Here is a 23075-nt window from a genome sequence, read left to right as displayed (position 1 = left end):
GGGAACTTGGAACTCGAGTCAAAGAACATTGCATATCAACTGCAAGGAGCTACTGGCAGTTCATCTGGCCTTGAAAAGCTTCAAGTCTCTCCTTCAAGGCAAAGTGGTGGAGGTGAACTCGGACAACACCACGGCTTTGGCGTACATCTCCAAGCAAGGAGGGACCCACTCTATGACGTTGTACGAGATCGCAAGGGACCTCCTCACCTGGTCAAAAGATCTAAACATTTCTCTAGTAACGAGGTTCATCCAAGGCAACTTGAATGTCATGGCAGATTGCCTCAGTCGGAAGGGACAAATCATTCCAACAGAATGGACCCTACACAAGGATGTGTGCAAGAGACTGTGGGCCACATGGGGCCAGCCTACCATAGATCTCTTCGCAACCTCGATGACCAAGAGGCTCCCAATATATTGCTCACCAATCCCGGACCCAGCAGCAGTTCATATAGATGCCTTTCTCCTAGATTGGTCACATCTAGACCTTTATGCATTCCCCCCGTTCAAGATTGTCAACAAGGTACTGCAGAAGTTCGCCTCTCACGAAGGGACAAGGTTGACGTCAGTTGCTCCCCTCTGGCCCGCGAGAGAATGGTTCACCGAGGTACTTCGATGGCTAGTGGACGTTCCCAGAACTCTTCCTCTAAGGGTGGACCTTCTACGTCAGCCACACGTAAAGAAGGTACACCAAGGCCTCCACGCTCTTCGTCTGACTACCTTCAGACTATCGAAAGACTCTCGAGAGCTAGAGGCTTTTCGAAGGAGGCAGCCAGGGCGATTGCTAGAGCAAGGAGGACATCCACTCTTAGAGTCTACCAATCGAAGTGGGAAGTCTTCCGAAACTGGTGCAAGTCAGTATCAGTATCCTCGACCAGTACCTCTGTAACTTAAATAGCTGACTTCCTTTTATACCTGAGGAAAGAAAGATCTCTTTCAGCTCCCACTATCAAGGGTTACAGAAGCATGTTGGCATCAGTCTTCCGTCACAGAGGCTTGGATCTTTCCAACAACAAAGATCTACAGGACCTCCTTAAGTCTTTTGAGACCACGAAGGAGCGTCGTTTGGCTACACCTGGTTGGAATTTAGACGTGGTACTAAGATTCCTCATGTCAGAAAGGTTCGAGCCGCTACAATCAGCCTCCTTTAAAGATCTCACTTTAAAGACACTTTTCCTGGTTTGCTTAGCCACAGCTAAAAGAGTCAGTGAGATTCACGCCTTCAGCAGGAACATCGGATTTTCATCTGAAACGGCTACATGTTCTTTACAACTTGGTTTTCTAGCCAAAAACGAGCTACCTTCTCGTCCTTGGCCGAAATCGTTCGATATTCCAAGCCTATCAAATATGGTTGGAAATGAACTAGAAAGAGTCTTATGCCCTGTTAGAGATCTTAAGTTCTATTTAAGACGAACTAAACCTTTACGAGGACAGTCAGAAGCTTTATGGTGTTCTGTTAAGAAACCATCTTTGCATATGTCAAAGAATGCTTTATCCTATTTTATCAGACTGTTAATACGAGAAGCTCATTCCCATCTGAGTGAGGAAGACCAAGCGTTGCTGAAGGTAAGGACACATGAAGTTAGAGCTGTCGCAACTTCAGTGGCCTTTAAACAAAATAGATCTCCGCGAAGTATAATGGACGCAACCTATTGGAGAAGCAAGTCAGTGTTCGCGTCTTTTTATCTTAAAGATGTCCAGTCTCTTTACGAGAACTGCTACACCCTGGGACCATTCGTAGCAGCGAGTGCAGTAGTGGGTGAGGGCTCAACCACTACATTCCCCTAATTCCATAACCTTTTAAATCTTTCTCTTGAAATGTTTTTATTGTTGTTTTTGGGTTGTCCGGAAGGCTAAGAAGCCTTTCGCATCCTGGTTAATTTGGCGGGTGGTCAAATTCTTTTCTTGAGAAGCGCCTAGATTAGAGGTTTTGATGAGGTCCTGTAGTATGGGTTGCAACCCTTGATACTTCAGCTCCTAGGGGTCGCTCAGCATCCTAAGAGGATCGCGAGGCTCCGTAAGGAAGACGTACTTAAAAAGGCAGAGTAATTGTTCAAGTAGACTTCCTTACCAGGTACTTATTTATTTTATGTTTGTTATTTTGATAACTGCTAAAATGAAATAAAAAATCCTTAGCTCATAATAATGTAAACATTTATTGCTGGTCTCTACCCACCCCCCTGGGTGTGAATCAGCTTATATAATCACCGGCTAAGTTAAATATTGAAAAATGTTATTTTGATAATAAAATAAATTTTTGAATATACTTACCGGTGATTATATATTAAAGGACCCTCCCTTCCTCCCCAATAGAGACGCAGTGGACCGAGGAGAAAATTGAGTTCTTTGTTTACAATGAGTACTGACTACCTGCACGACAGATGGCGCTGTTGAAGTACACCCCCTACCTGCATAGCGATCGCTGGCGGATTTTTAACGTAGAGTTTTCTGTCGAGCAGCAGAGCTGCAGCTTATATAATCACCGGGTAAGTATATTCAAAAATTTATTTTATTATCAAAATAACATATTTGAGTATCAAGGGAATCTTACAAGTGAACAACCATCCTAAAGGTCTACCAGATACGTCTGTTGCATGGCAAATTAATATAGTAGCCCCTTGACATCACCAAAACAATATATTTTCATGTTAGCTCTTCCGTTTGCTTAGTTAATGTTACAACCCTTAACCAATAAAAGAATCATTATCAGAAAGTCCACTGAACCTCAACTTGTATAATTCAATGCTAACTAGATCTAACTTTTCAGAGAACCAAAATTATTTAATAATAATGAGGTAAAAGAAACTCAATTCAAGTTTAGAATTTTATAAAACATGCATGTGTACAAATAAATACATTATTATCTAAAATAAAATTAGAATCCTAACAATTTGCCAATTTAACCATTGTTTCTAATTGTTCTAATTGCTTCTTCCCCTGGAAAAGCAACAGTTTAATAGCCTCCTGAAAAAGAGCGGAAAGAAATTATACTACAGAAATTGAGATGTACAGTATTAACATTTCAGGTAAAATAAAGGTTAATTCAATGCTTATAACATTCAATAGATGCTTTGCACTTTAATCTTAATTATCAAAATGTAAATGCTTCCAAAATTTCAAAGACCAGCAAAAAATGAAAAATTTAGAAATAATTTGTATTTTTCCCAACTATACAAACCTGGAGCACTTTACAGCGATGGAGATAAATTTGGACGATAGCCGAGATCAACTGTTGGGCATAACAAATATATACACATATACCAGGTTACACAAGGGACAATGGTACCCACCTGCAGTTGGAGGAGGTCAGCTTGCAGAGTTCCTCGGATGCTGAAACTTCAAGAGAGGGAAAAATTACATAGGATGCGGTTAGTCACTTGCACTTGTCCTACAAGGGAGCTGAGATGTTACTAACCATGTTTTGCGCAACCATATCAGACCCTATTGAAAAAGTATCTAGGTTCCCATGGGTTATGTCTTGAAAGTAGTGAGCTGTTAACATGGTTTGACGTTTCCACACGCTCACTTGTGATAACTGTATCTCTGAAAAATTCTTTTTGAATTCCAAGGATGTGCTGACAGCCCTGACTCCGTGAGCTCGGGGCTGAGAGTCAGATAGATTACAGCTTGGTTGTAGGGCTCGTTCAATCACTTGCCTAATCCAGAATGAGATCAAGTTCTTCATTATCTTCCTCTTGACCCTTCCTGTGCTCATAAAGAGCCTGATCTGAGGGCGAGCTCTGGAAGTTCTTTTAAGATACAGATATTTCCTCAGTGCCCTTACAGGGTAGAGTAATAACTGATCAGGCTTACAGTATCTGTTATGGAACAAAGACTGTCAATCTGGAAGGGCCCAAAATCTAGGATCCGCTACAGCTGGATTTTGAGTCTTGACTACAAACTTGGGGACAAAATTAAGTGTCACTTGCCCCAATCCCCTTGAATGGTGATGTTGATGACAGACCATGTAGCTCTCTAACTCTACACTGAGGCAAGAGCTAACAAGATAAACAGTCTTCATTGTCAAGTCATGGTTTGATGCTTGGCGCTGAGGTTCATAAGGCAGAGAATGTAGTACTTGCACTACATTCCAACGAGGAGATCTGACTTCGGACTGGGGACAGGTGTGCCCCAAGTTCCATATGAAGAGAGTCAATTCCATTGAGAAGGAAATGTTAACTCAGCTCAGTCTGAAAGCAATGCTCAAGGCTGAGCGATAGCCTTTCACTGCTGAGACTGAGCAAAGTTTTTCCTTCCTGAGATACAACAAAAACTCTGCTATAGGTGGAATAGTAGCACTGACAGTGACACCCCGTCCATGACACCAGCCACATAAGACAATCCACTTTGCTTGATATACAGTGGTAGACGACTCCTGGAGGTATCCTGCCATTCATTTTGCAACCAGTCTCGAAAAGCTCCTTGTTGTGAGGAGTTGCTGAATAACCTCCAAGCGTGAAGTTAAAGCGATGCTATCGCTTGGTGGAAGATCTTTACGTGTGGTTGTCTGAGTAGATCAGGAAGTAGAGGGAGCTCCCCATGTGCCTTTGTGAGCAGATGGAGGTTCAGAAACCACTGCATGTTGCCACAACAGAGCTATTAGGATCATCGAGAGGTCTTGCAATGCCCTAACCTTTGTTTAGATCCCTCCTTACTAAGCAGAAGGGGGAAATGCATAGATGTCTAGTTTATCCCACCGATGTTGGAAGGTGTCTTGCCAGATTGCCTGGGGATCTGGTACTAGAGAACAGTACACTGGAAGTTTCTGGTTTAGAGACGTTGCGAACAGGTCGATCGTCAGCAAAACCACAAGGTCAAAACTCTAACCTGTGCACCAGAGTGGAGGAAGGCACATAGCTTCCATCTTCTGGGCAGTGGAGAAATCCTCATTCTTCACGCGGTAACCCACAGACCCCAACCAGTAATCAAGCCTTGAACCGGATTGCAAAGCGCACTTTATCACCCGTTCTATGTTGACAACATCTGCCGCAGAGAAGTTCACTGGTAAGGGGTTAGTGCCAGAATGGCCAGATAGTGGAGAAGGGTCGTCCACTATCTCGTAGTACTTCCTCTATCATATGTATGGCGGAGGAAGGAGACAAGTTCACAGACCTGGGGACCTGAGATGCTCCTGCCACCTGGTTGTAAGCCCTCTTCTTTGCCACCTTAACCCTCCTTGACCAGGGCAAAGCTACTCTAGTTTGGTTGGCCCAGGAGTATCATAGAAGAAGTTTAGGACAGTGTCCTTACCCTCCGTTGAAAATCGATCCGGTTCCCCAAGGAATTGATCTTCCTAATGCAAGAAAGGACTTGCAGAAAGACATTATCTTTATCTTTCTGTTCAAAAGGGGAGATCCTGGGGCTGACCGGACACAGGCAGCATCCCATTGGAATGTTCTGAGCTGTCGTCAAAAGGTTCTTCCTCCTTCGAGCTAGCACACATAGCAGCCCGGGGAGGGTCTTGGTCGTCAACTGAAGTCCTTTTAGTAGAGGAATGTGCCCTTGGAAGGAGGTGGCTGTGCTCCGGCCTTATGGAGAAGGACTCGGACGGACCCTCCCTTTGAACTGGTCGCTCAAATCTTCAGTGCAAATTCTTTGGGATGGTCTTAGTGTCCTTCCTTTCATGCGGGCAGATGTTGAAGTCCACGAGAAGGGAAGAACACTCCTTCCTCTCTGCACCTTCGGAGGGAGTGGAAGGAGGTGGAGGACCCTTTGCTACTGCAGCGTTAGGTTCTGGTTGGTCTATCTCTAAAGACGACAGCCTATAGTTGTCCATAAATGAGTCCTCTCTGGGAGATCTCAATCCTCTGCTGGTTCTTGGGTGAACTGAATACCTTGGTATATTAGTGGCTGTCCTATGACCCCATTTCCTCTTCAGCGGAATGATGGGTGTAACACCCTACTTCTCCCAGATAGGCTCCTGGCCGATGTTCGAGGCCTTGGTACTCGGATACTTCTGATACCTAGCGGACTTCTGAGGGAAAGGAAATCTGGTTACTGCTGGAGGAGGAACCTACCTATCAGAACTTCTATAACTTGGGTCAGAAGGGCCTCCACTCCCTTTGGAGGAACCTCCAGTGGGATGGCAGGAGTGTGCAAAGGTGGAATTGCCAAAGGAATATTGGTCGGTCCTGAGACATCCTGCTTCACTGCCTGTACCAGGTCCAAGAACCATGATGCATCCTTCAAGAACGCTAGGTGGTTGGGTGAGCAATAGCATGCAAGACTCGTCGACAAAACAAGGTTACCATGCTCCCAATTAGCACTAACTTTCCTCAAAGGGGAAAGACACGCAACCTTCCTTCCCCCAAAGGGAGAGGAAGGACAGGCAATTGATGAACGGTTGCAGATTCTACCTTGCAAGAGGTTGAAACCTTGCGTGCAAGGTCCCGAGAGCGTGACCTTCCAAAGAGACGAGCACTCTGTAGGACACGACAGTGAGGAGCAGGAACTGCATGCAGTCACATAACTCCATTGTCGTCAAGCTCAGAAAAGAAAAGCTACACTCCGAAGAGCTAGAGCAGGCATAGACGAATCTAATAACCTTCAGTGAAATCCCTTGCGGAGGAGACCACTCAGGAGAAGGCCATATCTCCCGCAGGCAAGAACAATCAACATCTGTGACTACTGACGGTAGCTCTTTCAGCAAGTGGGAAGGCTGCTGAACAGAAGTTGGAGGAAGGTATCTCTCCCTCGAAAAGGTGAATTGCCCAAAACCTAGGAGGTGGACCTCTGGACAGTACACTCTGATTTACCCTCTGGCTGAACATAGCCCGACAGAAGATCCACATTATGAACTGTCCTTGGAATGTAGTCGAAGCTAGTTCCTGGGCTTACAACTAGAGGGATCCCCAGATAAGTAACCCCAAAGAGTACTTGTCGACAACTGCTCACGTTCGTCCGCCGAAGCAGAACAAACGTTGGGGCGAGTTGGATACACGAGAGGCTCTCGGTGCAAGACCTACGGAGTCTCAAGGGGGATAATGGGAACCAACACCTAGAGAGGCTATATATGCTCTTGCTGTGTACCCAATTACAAGACCTGAAGTAGCCTTCCCATCAGAGAAGAGAGACCCCTACAATGGCGGACGACACTGCTTTGCTAGGGGAAGCAACCGGGGGACCCCCGGAACGCAAGGTTGTCCAAGAGTCAAATGGGCGCCACTCGTACTCGACCAGCTCTCAGGGAAAGCCGACTGAGCAGAGTCATGTGGAGAGGTCGAGCTAACAGAGTCCGATGGCAAGGTTTCTTCCTTTTCGATTATGAACCTGAAGGGGAAAAATCCCTCTTTGCCTTCTTTTGCCGCCTTCCAAACCTCAGCCACTAGGAGTCCAACCATTCCCTAAACTTCCTACAAGGAGATGCCTGAGTGCAAGAGTGACCCCTACATGCTGGACAGAGAAAGTGAGGATTGGTCTACAAGGCTGACGTCAAGGTGCCACACTGGGGCCCTTAGACGGCGGGAGAAACCCACATAGTTTTAGATCCCTACGGGCATACACCTGAAAAAGGAATGGAAAGATTTTATCTTTTAGTCCAGTTGCTCTTTAATTGTTTACGGTTAAGAGGTTTTTATGGAAAAGCTAGAAAACTTCTTTACCGAGCCAAAATAAAGTGGTGGTCAGTTACTAGTGAAGGTGTGAGTAAGGTGGTTGGTCTACCCCTGCACCCCACTCTGCTAACTAGTGAAGAGTAGTTACACCTTGCAAAAAGCTTAACGGCTAGTTTCAGCTAGTGCCAAAATATATCTCCACCACTGTAAAGAGCTTAATGGTTTGTACAGTACTTTTTCTATAGTACAGGCATCATGTTTTCATTCTTAAATACTTCCTAACTGGCAAGTAAGAGTATCCCTTTCGACAGTTGTCATCTCTCACTTGAGATATAATGTACAGATGCTTGTACAGTAATTTTCATTTGTTACTGAAAAGGAAAACCAAACAATGTTGCTTTTCCTATATATTTCAAAGATAGACCCATGCATAATAGCAGAAAGTAAGACACTGAAAATAATGACTGAATTTTCTTACAATTCTTAAATGCTTCTTGATTTCAAGGATGCTTAAAGAAGCTGGCAAGCCTTGGCGATAGCAGACTAATGGCTAACACACTCACTTTAGATCTATAGTTTAATATATTAAGGCAAAATAAGTTTCTTTATTTGAAGGTGGATAATGTTGCCTTCTCACTAGATGTTGACTGTTACAAAATGTTTGAAACTTTCTTTCAACAACTTGAATCTATAAAGTTAACCCTTAAACATTTTAAAGGTAGTCACTGCATTAAAACATACGGTCCTGCATAACAATATTTAAGTACAGTACTACTCGTTCATAAGATTAAAAGCTTACTCACCTCCTTTTCCTGGTGTCTGTGCATTTCAAACTCGGAACGAGTCCAATCTCTTATTTCTTTGCGTTGAGTTTTATCTGGAAGAAGCTGGGCTTGCCTAAGAATATTTCTGTATAACATGATTGCTTCCCTACGCAGCATAAACTGTAAAAAAAAAAAATGTAATTTCAGTTCATAGATTATTATAAAGGTTCTTATGCATTGTAGTTAAATTTAGAAAAAATTATTCTGAATCCTTAAAATAAAAAAATATGTAGCTGTAGGTTTGTTGTTTCATAGACACATACATTATACTGTACTGTACAGTAACTTGTTCCTACACAAATGCAAACCTCAATCTGGTCAACTGTCAGCATCCTGTGTGAGATTCCCACATTTTAGTCTTGAGTCACACACTCGAGCGCAGTATCCAAAATCTCATACCTTGACAAAAATTGTAAAAATTAATACCATTTATCAATAAAACCCGACAGGACATTTGGGCACTTTGTAAATAAACTTGCGCAGTATGTGTCGCCTAGTATTCATAGCCATGACAGTTGTAGTTAGGATAGGTGATTTGATTTTATCAACCAAAAGGACAACGTAGACCAGGCACAATCATCTTACTCGAGCAGTCGTGTTGTACTTTATGTTGAATATATAGTAGCTGGACAAGAACTGGAATTTTGAAATGTGATTTAATGATGATTTTCAGTGTGAACATGGTAAAAATTATTATGAGTGTTCTTGTGCCAAAAGCTACAACCATTTCCTGAATGTATAACTACTGTACAGTATATAACAACATCATATGTAAAGAGGGCATTTTACATGCAAAAAAAAACAAAATGTGGAGAGAATATAGGTTTTTTGTCACCTTAACCAGATACAGTATATGGGTTTATATTACTATTTTATCTGTTGCATAAATTTCATTTTTAGGAAAATAATGCAACCTGAAGCCTTGAAATTCCCCTCAAAAACATAAAAATTGTTTAAGGCAGGAGGGGTATGGCGAAGCTCTCTATGACCCCCACTAGGGGTTTGCCTCCGACCTGATATGGACCCTAGCAGCTTAATTATCTCACTCAATGACATCAGAAAGGGTTGAAGGCTCTGCTTTAATAGGAGTATGACTAGCAAAACCATAAAACTTGGCTGTTAAAATTATAACAAGGTTTCGGTTGTTACCTGCATGTGGCGGAGCCAATGCCGAGTAGCCACTTTAATTTCTGTCGTCATTGTACCAAAGTTTAATCCAAACTTGGCTGAATTAATTTTCTGTGCCAAAAGTAGACATGCAGACATGCTCTGGAGTTACCAATCGTAGCAGTGGGTCCTTCATGAGCAGGTCGTTAGTTGATCCCCATTCCTTGTGTCCAACCTGCAGGGGTCACTGCTCAAAAGCTTCATCCTGTGAGGACTGTAAAGAAAAGTGGTCCTTCCAGTGGCAGGCGAACAGCAGGAAAAGGAAGCTTAAGTGCGACTCCTCTCATTCGTGATTTGCCTTGAAGCATAGTAAGTCTTCCTCCTATCCCTGGTACCCTGCCCTCAGATCCTTTCACGTTGGCCTCCTCTAGAGGCAGTGTGAGGAAGGGTCTTAATCTAGCCTCAGGACAAGCTCCAGAGGGGGAAGCCTGACCTGTTTCCCCTGGGGAAACTGTAGGACCTCGCTCTCTGAGAGCGAGTCATTTAAGTCTTTTCCAGATGATGACCCTGGTGATGACACCTTGAGGAAATGATGTTATGGCCGCATTTGTGTTTGGAAGGTACTCTTTCTAAGCAGAGACTGTTGCCAGCTCATGTACAGGGATGGCCACTCTAGTTGCACCATTGTATGTAAGGACTTTGATGCTCCGACACAACCATTCTTGGGAGCTTTCCTTCCTTTAGGACATAAGAAGGATGTCTTTCCTTCTGCCAAAAGTTCCAAGGAACTTCCGGAAGAACCATGTTCTCTGACGGATCACTCGTCACCCGAAGGTAAAAGATATGAAAAGCAAGAGGCTCTTGTTAAGCATACCACAATGCGCACTCACGCTTCTTCCAGGAATTCTTTATTTGTGCACACCTGCCAATGATAACTCACTTTTGCCGAACATTTACAAGACTTCGGTCTTTCTCCTGTTACCAGGCATACCTTAACATGAACAGGATTAGAGCATTCTCTGTCTTTCCAACACACCTTGAAGAGTAGATCCAATGAATTGGATCCCACAAGTTTGAACACACACCTACTCATAAATTCCCACATGATCTTGCTGTTAGCAAACAGGCAAAAACCCTAGTCTTTTTCCTGGTGCTGTGCACTCCTTAATACATCAACACGCACATGAATTTGAGCACACTTTGACTCATTTCCCCCAGCTGCTAAGTGCACAACTAGTCTGGTATCGACAGATAACCATGCGATCTTATGATTGCGATTTCGCCATGGAGCACAGACCTATTGGAAATTATTCCAGTGTGCTCACATGCCCTTAAGGAAGTGCGCTCTCCATCGCAGTTAGACACAAGGTGATTTTGAGCCTCTGACAGACACATTTTATGAGTTTTCTCCCTTGGACTATTGGCAGGTTCAAGACAAGCACACTACTAATAAGTGCTTTGGAATACAGACATAAGGCCTACAAACTATCTCCTATAGAGTTCTGATCACTTAGAGTCCTTCAACCCGAGATCAATATTAGACAGCGTATTAACTGGAAAGTGAATGGATTCTGGAGTCTTCCGTGGCTCATGCTCTAAGAACTCTACTCTATATCAAGAACAACAGAAGCTTGCTCAGCAATCAATAATGCCAGAACGACGACAAATCACGAATCCTCAAAACTTTTTTTGATGGGAGCAATGGAGAGAAAGGGGAAGAATAAGGTGACAAAACTGAAAAATAGGCATGATTCTAGTGCTAAGGAGAGTCTCCCTGAACCCTAGAGTTAAACCATCTTATGGTAAAGCCAAGACCTTAGACTTTGGGATACCGGTGAAGCACAACCACCCCCAGGATTTGCTCTAGTAACTCAAGGATAGTATGGCAGCCAGGTTGATTCCCAGGATGAAGAAGGATAATTTAACAGAAGGGAAACCCTTCAAATACCACCCAGGTTTGGTTTTGGGTCACGAGAAAGGTTCCACCAGACAGTACTCTTCAGAACACACTGATATATCTCCAATCAGACTACTGTAGAGGATTTGATTGATCCTGGATTGACACTCTGGCCTCCTTGGAACAGGATTTAGGTCTTACAACAAACAAAGCCAAAGATCCAGAACCCATATCCAGTTTGCTGAAAGTATTATCCCTGATAAGACTATGTCAATGGACTTCCAAAAAGAAGGGAAGAAACTAGTTGAGTGAAAGACTCCTAAGCACTTTGCAGAGTGTAAAACCTTCTCTGAAGCTAACTTGGACCAAGTTCGCCAAAGAAGGAATTGGGACCGTAGAATGTCAGGTCTCGGGCTGCAAGAATTTCTTAAAGGCGAACAGGTACTCAAAGATCTTGCCATCTCGACTCCTTAAGAAGAGGCAGTTTTATGAAACATAAGGGGGGCCAACCCTTCTCCTCTGCTGGTGGAAGTAACCCTCACAACTTTCCTGCCAGGGATATCAGCAGAAAGATTGGCATCTCGTTCTAAACTCTTTTCAGCAAGAGAAGTGGTAAACATGTAAGATATACCCATGTCTACCCTTCAGGCATAATCCTGGCTCAATCACTGGTCAGGTACACTAGTTTACTTTGCCACTATAGTACTGTTGGATCCTGAGAAGAAGAAACAGTGACCAACCTGGTATTCTCTGGGGCAAAGGCGGTCATGTTTCTAGCACACCAGTCAGCTAAACAATGGACAAACTGGGTTCTTGAACACAGGAATGCTGTAACCTATAAGTTTGCCGAACATATCGGCAAAAGGGAGGCTTTAACGTTAAGAAACGCCACCATGAGCCAAATTACTGTCCTCTTCCCGACTGAAGATGGGGATGGAATGGTCAAGAAATAGAGAAGGTCCAACCAGTGAGCCAAGTCCTTAAAGAACATAACAACAATCTCTAAGGTGATGATGATGGCTTGGAAACATCCTCAAGAAGGCAGAGAATGGGTCAAAAGCTACAACATCTGCCACTTCTAGAAGAGCTTTTAACCCTGCTCCTCCTTTTTGTTCTTGTTTTGGACAGAACTGAAGAAGAGGAGGTAAGAAAGAAGCCAGATACTGTTAAGGAGGCAATGCCCCCTGCAACTGCCACACTGGTGGGTGATCAACTTCTCCATTCTGAATGGTGTTGTACGATAAATACCATTCAAGATGGAAATGGCGAACACAGTAAGACAAGCCAACAAGAGGAACAACTTCATGTTCTTGATAGATCTGAACGACAAGTACTTTAGATCCCCATCCATCAGTCATTGAGAAAGTTTCTGATTTTTCATTAGTGGCAAGGTTTACCAACTCAGTTTTATGCTTTGACTGGTGATCCCACCTCAGGTATTCTTGAGTGTCTTTGCACCATGCACATATCAACAGGATCAGGTTAATGAGGTACTGAGATGATTGACTGGTCCTTTCGGACTCAAAGAGGCAACTCCTTTAACATCGGGACAGACTTCTCATTTTTTACCATGATCTGGTGATATACCTAAGAATGTGTTTAAGTGCAGTGACAGAAGGGTGTTCCCTTCAGATGACCGGGTTGGCAGACTCAGGAGGATAGCTCTCCCATTCCTCCATCACCATCATCTTCTAGCCTGAGGATGGCAGCAATTGTTGGACATTTATTGTCCCCGAAAAAGATTCTCCCTTTCTGTTAACTACACACATGCTCTCTCCAGTGCTCTCCAGTGGTGCCGCAAGAGACGCCAGAATCAGAGCACTGAACCCCCGTACCATCCACTTCCAGTAGGTCAAGAGGTAAGATTGGACCTCCACTGATGACTAGAGGACAAGAACCCCTATTAAGATGCCAGATTAGAAAAACTTTCCCCAGAGCTACTACTGTTCTCAGATTCCTAAAAGGAAGGTTGGGAGCCCTTCCATTGAATCAGGGAGACAGGCCATTAGTCCCAGGTAGAGAAGAACTGGGACGTGAATCTGCTGAAAATGAAAGCAACTCTATCAGTGCTGAAATAATTTTAACAGTATAGTACCTCGTATGCCACTCAGCAGGCGTTGATGAGCGACAACACTACTATAGTGGTATACATCAACAAGCAAGAAATTATTGCTTCTCAGCACCTTTGCCACTTGGCAATACAAACCCATGAATGGACACTGGACAACAGAGTAGAGCTGTCGGTGAGAGTCCTTCCATGCAAACAGAATGTAATCACTGACAAACTCAGTTGCCTGAGATAGATTGCAGAGTCATAGTGGTCCCTTCATCCTCAAGTAGCGAGGAAAATTTTGACTTTGTGAAGTTAATCCAATGATTGACCTGATTGCAACATGTTGAACAACAAACTACCAGTGTATTGTTCACCCATTCCAGATGAGGTAGCAGCACTGGAAGATGCCTTCTACTATAACATCTATGGAATGGCTTGGACGTTTATGCTTTTTTGCCGTTTTGCCTGATTCAGAGTAATCAACTGGGTATGTCAACCCAAAACCTCAGAATCAACATTGGTGGAGCATGGGTGGCCGCAAGCAGAATGGTTCCCGGACCATGCTATTGACACAACCTTGTGTGTCAACCACATGTACAGAAATACCACGACTTGGTGACATTCCTGTCACTTCTAGGATGAAGATTATCCAGCATTTCCTTAGAGATAGAGGCTTTTCACAAGGCACTGCACAGATGCCTGGGTACCTCAATAGAGCCTCCACAGCAGTATACTAAGCCAAGTGGGCAATCTTGGTGTTTTCGAAGGGGTACCTCTCCTCTTGGAACCTCTGTTTCCTTAATTGAAGACTTCCTTGTTTTCCTGTAAAGAAAGAAACTCCTCGGTCACAGTGGTACAAGCCTATTGCTCAGCCTTTAGCCAAGTCTTTAGACTGCGGGGAGTAGACTTTTTCTTTGTGGGAATGGTCAATTCTAATGAGGGGGTTTGAGCAGTCCTGTCCTCTTAGGGTCATCAAACCACCTCCTTGAAATGTAACCAAAGTTCTCAGCTCCCTAAAAATGCCTCCCTATGATCCATTACAGCACACACCAGACAAGGATCTGAAGCTCAGGATGGTGTTTTTGCTTGCTTTGGCTTTGACTAAATGGCTTGCCTTATTTGGTTATCTATTTTGATAATTGAAGGCAGCTAGCTAGCTCTCTCTCTCTCTCTCTCTCTCTCTCTCTCTCTCTCTCTCTCTCTCTCTCTCTCTCTCTCTCTCTCTCTCTCTCTCTCTCTCTCTCTCTCTCTCTCTCTCTCTCTCTCTCTCTCTCTCTCTCTCTCTCTCTCTCTCTCTCTCTCTCTCTCTCTGTACCAGAATTTGTAGTAAAAATTCAGAATCCTACTATTCATAATTCAAATTTTGACTCTTACTGTTTCCTCACTAAAGGAAGTGACATACAATCTGGATGATTTGCTTCTTTGACCTATAAGGGCACTAAGATGCTCACCTCAAAAGGATTCAACCTGTAGACCAAGGTTAGAGAACTTGCTCATTAGCTCACAATGACAAAAGAAGAAGATCTAAAAAAACTCCATCTTTTTGTGGCGTAGTGAGGTCATAAACGGAGTATTGTACCATCTTCAGAGTAAGATGAGCTACAGGCAAGAGCTCACAAGGTCAGGGGAATGGGAGCATCTCTAGCCATTCCAAAGAACTTGTCAGAGGTCAGGTATTAAAAATGTGTCTGGAGACATCAGATCATCTTCACAGCCCGCTACTTAAGAGTCACTGGACACCATTACCATAAGACCTGTGGTAGCTGCTCAGCAAGTAGTGTAGCAAACCTAGCTCTATCACAGGACAAGAAGCAAAGCATCTAAGATAGAGGTTGTGCCGTCAGTCTAGGAGAAGAATGAGAATGTGGACTTAACTCCTCTTTTCCTTCCCCTTCCTTAGGGTGCAACAGTTGCACCATTATATTACTGGAATGGATGTTAATGCAGTTAAGCTTCACTTATAGGTATTTTTTCTATTGCAAATAAATTAGAAGTGTTCATTCCTCCATCCTTGAAATGAAGGGAAGGATGGATATTAATGTAAACCCAACAATCTACTATTGTCTTGCATTACAGATACGGTATCATACAAGGATATAAGATCTTCCATGACTGCCTGTCATTAGCCGACACCTACAGTAGCCTATAGTCTAAATATTGTGCCAGGGAAAGTGGATTGGAGTCATCACTCTACTCCAAAGTGGTCTGAGTTCTTAGACATCCTGTGATTTTAATCAGCCAGTTTGGTGATAGGGACTTCCTCTCACCAATGGAAAAGTCTCCTATCAAAGGATGAAGGTTTGTAATCATATAGGGACAAATAAAGAAATTAAAAAGTAATTTGTATTTTTCCTAAGTACAGTATACAAATCTAAGACTTTAAGTTACTTCAAGCCTCATCCAATCCTGCAAGCACTAGATGATGATCAATGTGGCTACTCAGCGAGTTGGCACTCAGGAGGGCTTCTCCATCCCCTGCCGGTAACTACCTATACTTTGTTATAATTTTAATAGCAGAGTTTTCCAGCTTTGCTGAAATCATACTCCTATTAAAGGATTCAAGGTTTTTTAGCTAGGAAATATACAGATTACTTTGAAAATTTGTGATATTTCATTAATACTCTTATTATTGTGCCTCAGTGGCCTAACCTGATACAGTTTAAATTCAAACCATTTCATAATCAAAACCTTTGAGGGAGCTTATCCTAATGAGATTTATTTAATTTCTTATTTAGAAGCAATTTACAATGCCATTAAAGATATTTCATTCAAAAAAGAGGCCATCTCTTAATTTTAAATATAAAATTGTTGGTATCTACAGTACAGTAATCTTGAACATTTTGCACAAGCTTATTTCAATTGACAGCAGTACTGTACTTGTAATAACAAATGATGCAATTTACTTTTAAATGCATTCACTTAATTTTGCATCTGTTAATACTATATATCATTCCTTCCTTCTTGCATTTGATTAATGGCATTGCTCCACGTAACTTTTAAGGTACATGTACTTTACTACAGCAATGAAGAGATTATTTTTAATGTTAATGTTGTGAATTTATATCATACTGCATACAGTGCTGTACTGTGTATAAATTTTATATCCATTATTTGTGTCAAAAAAAGGATTGATTTTTTCCTTAACTACCTAGAATCCAAATTATTTCACCTATACTTCAGGTTAAAAGGGTCTGCTTCAAATGATCTAGTTAATAGTAAGGGCTAAACTTGGTTCAGTAACAAAACTATTCTAGATTCGGTGCTATTATAGTATGCTATCTACCGCCAATTTTGCTATCTACCACCCCTCTCTGACTATAGTATGATACCCACCATCAGTCCCTAAGGATACGGTCTACTTGCTAATCCGCCTCTAATAAGGAGGATCACTACCGACTTGATAACCTAACCTAACCTAACTTAACCTAACCTAACTTACAAACTGCTTATAATTATGCACCCATGTCCTAATTTAACCTAACCTAACCCAACCTACAAACTGTTTATAATTATGCATCCATGTTGTCCTTCCAATAAATATTATTAAACTATCATTAAAGTCCAATGAGGATAACATACTGGTGATAAGTAATCTGTTTGATAATCCTCATCAAACAGGAGGATTAACATTGACGGTAGATAACATATTTTGTGGTAGATACCATACTATAGTAGAAATTTGACGGTAGATAGCATACTATAATAGCACCCTAGATTCTCACATCAATGTGACAGAGATGACATTATTAGGACACACTAATAGCAAAGTGCCTATTTCAAGTCCAATTGAGTTACAGCAATGTTCGTGTGGGTATATGCAAATAAAAAATTCACACCTGTAAGGGGGTTGAGCAAACTGCTAAGAACTACATTAGGTTAGGATGTACTCACGGAAAGATATGCTATTTAAGCATTGTCAAGCTTTTACTATGGGCTCATCTATATAAACATACTGTTTTTCATTAGTCTTGGGTATATATCAAGAAACATATATATAATTTTTTTTCAAGGGAGAGGATTCAAGCATTTTTAAACAAAAATCTAACAATTCTGATGCGTTTTATATCTTACCTGCTTCAGGGACATAGTGCCTTGCGGCAATTTGGAACAAACTTTTCCTGTTATAAACATTTCAGAATGATTCTTTAGAAAACAAGACACCTCTTGTAAATAGTACTAAAGTGATTTAGGTCTGTAGAAAAGTGTTCACTAGATTAATGGTTCCTGACAGAATAATGGTTACACAATACTTTTCCCGTAAACGTTTCCTTACAAGAAGGAAATTTGACACTCGATCAGTTTATTTTATAGCATGTTCCTTAATATTTCATAAAAATATACTGTTCCTGCATAATTTCTGGTTCCCATTTCCTTAATTTCTAGAACTGAATCAGCTCAATCCGCAAAATAAGTTTGCCGCCACTCTATCAATTAATAGCTACAGTAAGTGCAAAGCTTTTTTTTCCTAGTCACAGCTGAGTTCCAGGTTCCTCGTTGCTCTCTCCACAACACAGGGATTGAGGGCACACTGCTAGAAGAAGGGTACTAAGTGCAAAAAGTTATTAATTATCTTTAGTTACCTCCTACGCAGACAGCACAACAGGCATACTTTTACTTCTAATTTCCAGCGCCTATCTAATATATCGGGCAACATCTTTAGATGCCGATCCCAAATTTACTAATTCTATGCAATTGCTTCTAAATTTTCGTAATTCATTACAGCTGAATATATGCTCAGTTGTTTCACTGCCTTTTTACACAACACACAGAGCCTATCCTTTTCATTACTGTGTCTATGATTTTATTTTAATTCTTTCATATTTTACCTTGTTTTCATAACAATTATTGCTTCATATGTAATCTCTTTTGCCGTTACTATTTACAAACCCCAGTTTGGTCGTGTCTGCTTTCTTTTCTTCTATTTTTCTTTTAATTTTATTTGTCACTTTACTTTTTGTTTCTTTCTTGAGTTCTTGCTTTTTATATTTTATTAATTCAATCTGAATATCATATTTTTTTCCATATTTCTATAATACTTTTTCTCAAGAATTCTCCATAACGATGAGTTATGGAGAATTAGTTTTTCGTCTTATAAAAAAAAAATCACCTTTTTTATACTCTATTCTATTTTCAACCAGTCATATTTCTGTTTCTGTTATCAATCCCCAATAAGGTGTGGTAGCAATCTGTTCAAACATTCCTTTCATAATTTTGTACTGTATACCCTCTTTCATTTATTTTTATTTTTTTTATACCCCTTGTCTCAATATTTGCAAACATTCTATGTACTACTACTGTTTCATAGACCTTTATTCCCACAAGCACTTCCTACCCTGTTACCGTATTCATACTTTCTAACTTATTGCACCATATATTCTATTTTGCTTCCCTTTTACTTATGCTAAAACTATGGTTTCCCTTTACTGAGTACCATTCTCCTAAGTATTTATATTCCTTAACTGGAAAAACTGTTGAAAATGATAAATTGAAATTATATAAATGTGTTATCAATTATGTATGGTATCAATTTCCAAGCGCTCGTTAGGAATTAAATCTCAAATTTATGATAATTATTGATGCAAATCTATTGTCATTTAACTTAATCATAAAGGATAAAAGAAATAAAATCATGATAATTCACTTAAATGTTGTTATCGAAAAAAAGTGTCCTAAGTTACTAAATGTAAATCAATAATAAGTTAAGTCATGGAACATATGAACCATATAAAATCTCTCTCTCTCTCTCTCTCTCTCTCTCTCTCTCTCTCTCTCTCTCTCTCTCTCTCTCTCTCTCTCTCTCTCTCTCTCTATATATATGTGTATATATGTATATATATATATATATATGTATATGTATATATATATATATGTATATATATATATATATATATATATATATATGTAATATATATATATATATATATATATATATATATATATATATATATATATATATGTATATATGTATATATATATATATGTATATATGTAATATATATATATATATATATATATATATATATATATGTATATATGTATATATATATGTATATATGTAATATATATATATATATATATATATATATGTATATATATATGTATATATGTAATATATATATATATATATATATATATATATATATATATATATATATATATATATATATATATTGATAAGGGTTCGTGAAATGATGATTTGATATTTCATCTGCCTTAATTACGCCTCTGAATGGCCTCACAAACCCCAACGCTAGGCTATAGAGTTCAAATTTGTCAATTTGTAAAAATCATAATTTTTGAGAATGTTAGGCGACTGTGTCTATCATGCCAATACAGTACAATCTGATTCAACATTCTCAAGAAAAGTACTTGATCCTGATCACCCAGTAGGTCTACACCTGCAACTTTATCTCGACATCAGGAAATTAATTTACAACATATTTGTCAATCAATAGTTTGTTAAGGAACCTTTCACTTTATTAGGTTAGGTTAAAAAAAAAAACGGTGTTAAAGATAAATTTTTACAAGTAGGTCTGTTAAAACCAGAATCCAATTTAGGATATGTACAATAACAGAACAGGACTTCCAAAATATCTAGGAGAATTGCTACATATTGTGCAGCTAACAAAGCATGTTGACACGAGAATAGTTACAGATGGTTTCAAATTATTGGAACCTAGATATATTGTATGTCTACTGTAAGCTCTATGCGGCCCTGAAACTATACAATAAGCTCCCACTAGACATTCGAAAGATGAAGATATTAAGGCTTTCAAGAGAAAACTGAAGACTTTCTTGGTCGAGGTGCTTAGATAGTGTGGATTTGACAATAAACGAGCAATATGCGGTATTTCAAAATGTTGAATGTTTTCAGACGAACATGGTAAAATGTCTGAGGAGTTCCTATAGTGAGTAAGGTTCCCCTGCTGTATAGGACCAGAGAAGGACCCCTTAAAGTAAGTACTCAACAATCAGTTTTGCTGATGCTATTTTGATTTCTTAACCGTTCATTTATTCTAGTTTATAAAGAAAATAGATAAAACAAAAAGCCTATTCTCAATTGCTTTTAGCCGTGACAAAATTAAATTCTGAATGTGAATTTTTTTTTCCACTGATAAGACCGCTTCTTCTGTATCCTGTATTTAAGTCATTGTTTTAATAATAGGCATATTTGTAACAAAACAAAAACATATAAAGGAATTTCAGGCCTATATAGCCTTCACATTGCTATTTATTTACCTTACTATGTATTCTTTTTGGACTTATGACTCGAGGTAGCTTTTTATCAAAAGATCACTAAATCTGACAAGTTATTACATATTATAATATGATAGAAATGGTGATGATAATAAATATTACATTAAAATCATATGTAGGTTATTTCGCTTATAAAAGAAAAGAATGATTAATGAATGATATCTAGAAGATATAGTAAATAAGAAATGTATAAACAATGATTTAGGATAAAAAAAATCCTTAGCTGAATGTTTGAATGAAATGACTCGAGTAAACTTAACCCGTCCGCAAACAACAACAGTTCGTATAGATAGATGGATAATAAATAAATTAAAAAAAAAAACAGATGGAAAAAACTTAACAAAAAGACTTTGCATTAATTTAACTCTTCGCTAACAACAGCCCATAAGCTTAAGGAACCCTCCCACCTTATGGTATCTCTTCGCTAACAACAGCCCATAAGCTTAAGAAACCCTCCCACCTTATGGTTTCCTTAGCGGGAAATATCCGTTGTCTCATTGGCTGATTCGTCCATTGCTATGGTTGGTGTTTGTATGTGACGTCATGCAATCTCTTATTTTATGAATGAATTCAATTGGGTAGGGGTGAAATACCTATACTTATTTTAGAATTTTTTCTATCTAAACCCCGTATTCATATAAAAATAAACATAGAAAGTTTATTAATTAGTTAATAAAGTAATTAGTAATCTTGTTGAAGGGCATAAATTAAATAAATACGTCATATTCAAAAGAATGTTTGCCTGTTCTTTTGGCTATGATATTAGATGTGCGTGTGTGTGTTGTAAGCTGGGGTACCTGAAGGAAACCGCCAATCACAGCTGAGGAAGATTTGACCAAACAAAGACAGAAATTTCGTGGTCTTATGAAGATATTTTGGTTTGTTTGTAAGGGAATGCAAGATATATGTTCTTCAAAATATGTAGTTAGTCCCTTATGAGACGTTTTAATAGCACATTTTAGTAGAGAGATGGATTCTGATTACCTAATCATTATTTTACTCGGGAAATACGTCTTGATGACGTCATCAACGGTAGGATGAAATTTACACCGTCTGCGTGTGTATGCTGGTTTCAGTGTGGGCTATTATTATAGTGATCTTGAATAATCAAGTAACTATGTTGGGATAAAACACTAGCAGTATACATATTTCATTCAGATAAATGACCTAAAACTGTAAATTTTATGTAAACAAACTCTAAACAATGTTTTAGTAATATGTCAATTTATGGGTCTTTGAATATCATCGTCAGTAAGAGTCCCCTTAACTAGAGCGTTTGAACAAAATATCTCTTGTGAATTTGACTCGTTTGCCAACAGCCCCCCATATGTCAGAGAAACCCTCCCACCTTATGATTTTCCTTAGCGGGAAATATCTGGCGTCTCATTGGATGATTCATCCTCTGCTGTGATTGGTGGTTGTGTGTGACGTCATTCATCTCGTATTTTGTGAATGAATTTAACTAGGTAGATGTAAAATAACTATATTAGTTTTACATAAAGTAATACTTAGAAATTGATTTTTTTATCAAAACACGCATAAAGTATTATAAATTTAATGATAAAATAAATAATGGATCTTGTTCAAATGCGTAGGCTGTATAAATACGCCATTTATGATGGAATAATTAACTGGGTCATGGCTACGATGTTAGATAAGTGTGTGTGAATTTGTAAACAAATGCAACAACCAATCGCAGCTGAGAAGATACAGCCAATCAGAGGACTGGAATATCCCGCCAAGAGAGAGTACCGGGACTTATGTTTAGCTGTTTTACAGACTTGCCTGAATCTCGAAAAACTCTTTTTCAAACGCTCTAGCTATTATATGCTATGATGACCACGACCTGAAGATTTTTTGTTTTTTTGTTTTAAGCTATTTAGAGACATTTTTCAAAGTATATGGAGACAATCCCTTATAAGATTTTTAATAACATATTTTAACAGAGGGAAACATTCTAATTACCAAATGATTATTTTTATTAAGTAAAATACGTCTTTGTGACGTCTTAAAGAGTAGGATGATTTTAAAAGCTTGTCTTTATTCGGCATGCCTGATTAATTCTGTTTGCTGATCTAAGTTAGGTATTGAGTAACACGTGGCTAATAGGCTATTCGATATTTCAAATAAATACTATCTTTTATTAAGTGATTTCAAACATTTCTAACACAATTGGCTGTTTGGGTTACGATGTTGTATGTATGTGTGAAGCTATAGTAAACAAAAGCAACAACCAATCACAGCTGAAGAAGTTACAGCCAATCAGAAAACTAGAATGCACTGCCACGAGGTAACTCTCATGGATTTTTGGGGTAATTCCGAACAATTATGCTTGGCTGTTCGGAAATCTAGCCCGAAGTTCGATTTTTTGTATCTATTAGCCACTG

General features: G+C 39.7%; 1 protein-coding gene across 1 annotated transcript; it reads right to left on the bottom strand.

Moving 5' to 3' along the window:
- Positions 1-2806: 2806 nt before the first annotated feature.
- Positions 2807-17905, bottom strand: LOC137634740 (LYR motif-containing protein 2). The gene is made up of 3 exons (XM_068367233.1): positions 17503-17905; positions 8354-8494; positions 2807-2961 (listed from the first exon to the last, which is right to left on the bottom strand). The coding sequence occupies exons 1-3, from the start codon at positions 17560-17562 to the stop codon at positions 2881-2883; spliced, it is 282 nt and encodes a 93-aa protein (XP_068223334.1). The 5' UTR covers positions 17563-17905; the 3' UTR covers positions 2807-2880.
- Positions 17906-23075: the final 5170 nt, after the last annotated feature.

The sequence above is a fragment of the Palaemon carinicauda genome, chromosome 45 (genome assembly GCF_036898095.1).
Source record: "Palaemon carinicauda isolate YSFRI2023 chromosome 45, ASM3689809v2, whole genome shotgun sequence".
Taxonomy (NCBI): domain Eukaryota; kingdom Metazoa; phylum Arthropoda; class Malacostraca; order Decapoda; family Palaemonidae; genus Palaemon; species Palaemon carinicauda.
Note: the sequence above shows the minus strand (reverse complement) of the source record. Positions and strands in the feature narration are given on the sequence as shown.

Excerpts from the sequence above, each read along its gene's own strand:
- LOC137634740 (XM_068367233.1), bottom strand. The coding sequence starts at position 17,562 with ATGTTTATAACAGGAAAAGTTTGTTCCAAATTGCCGCAAGGCACTATG. Across the intron at positions 8,495-17,502 it reads GCACTATGTCCCTGAAGCAG|TTTATGCTGCGTAGGGAAGC; the intron begins GTAAGATATAAA and ends TTTTTTTTACAG. Across the intron at positions 2,962-8,353 it reads ACAGACACCAGGAAAAGGAG|GAGGCTATTAAACTGTTGCT; the intron begins GTGAGTAAGCTT and ends GCTCTTTTTCAG.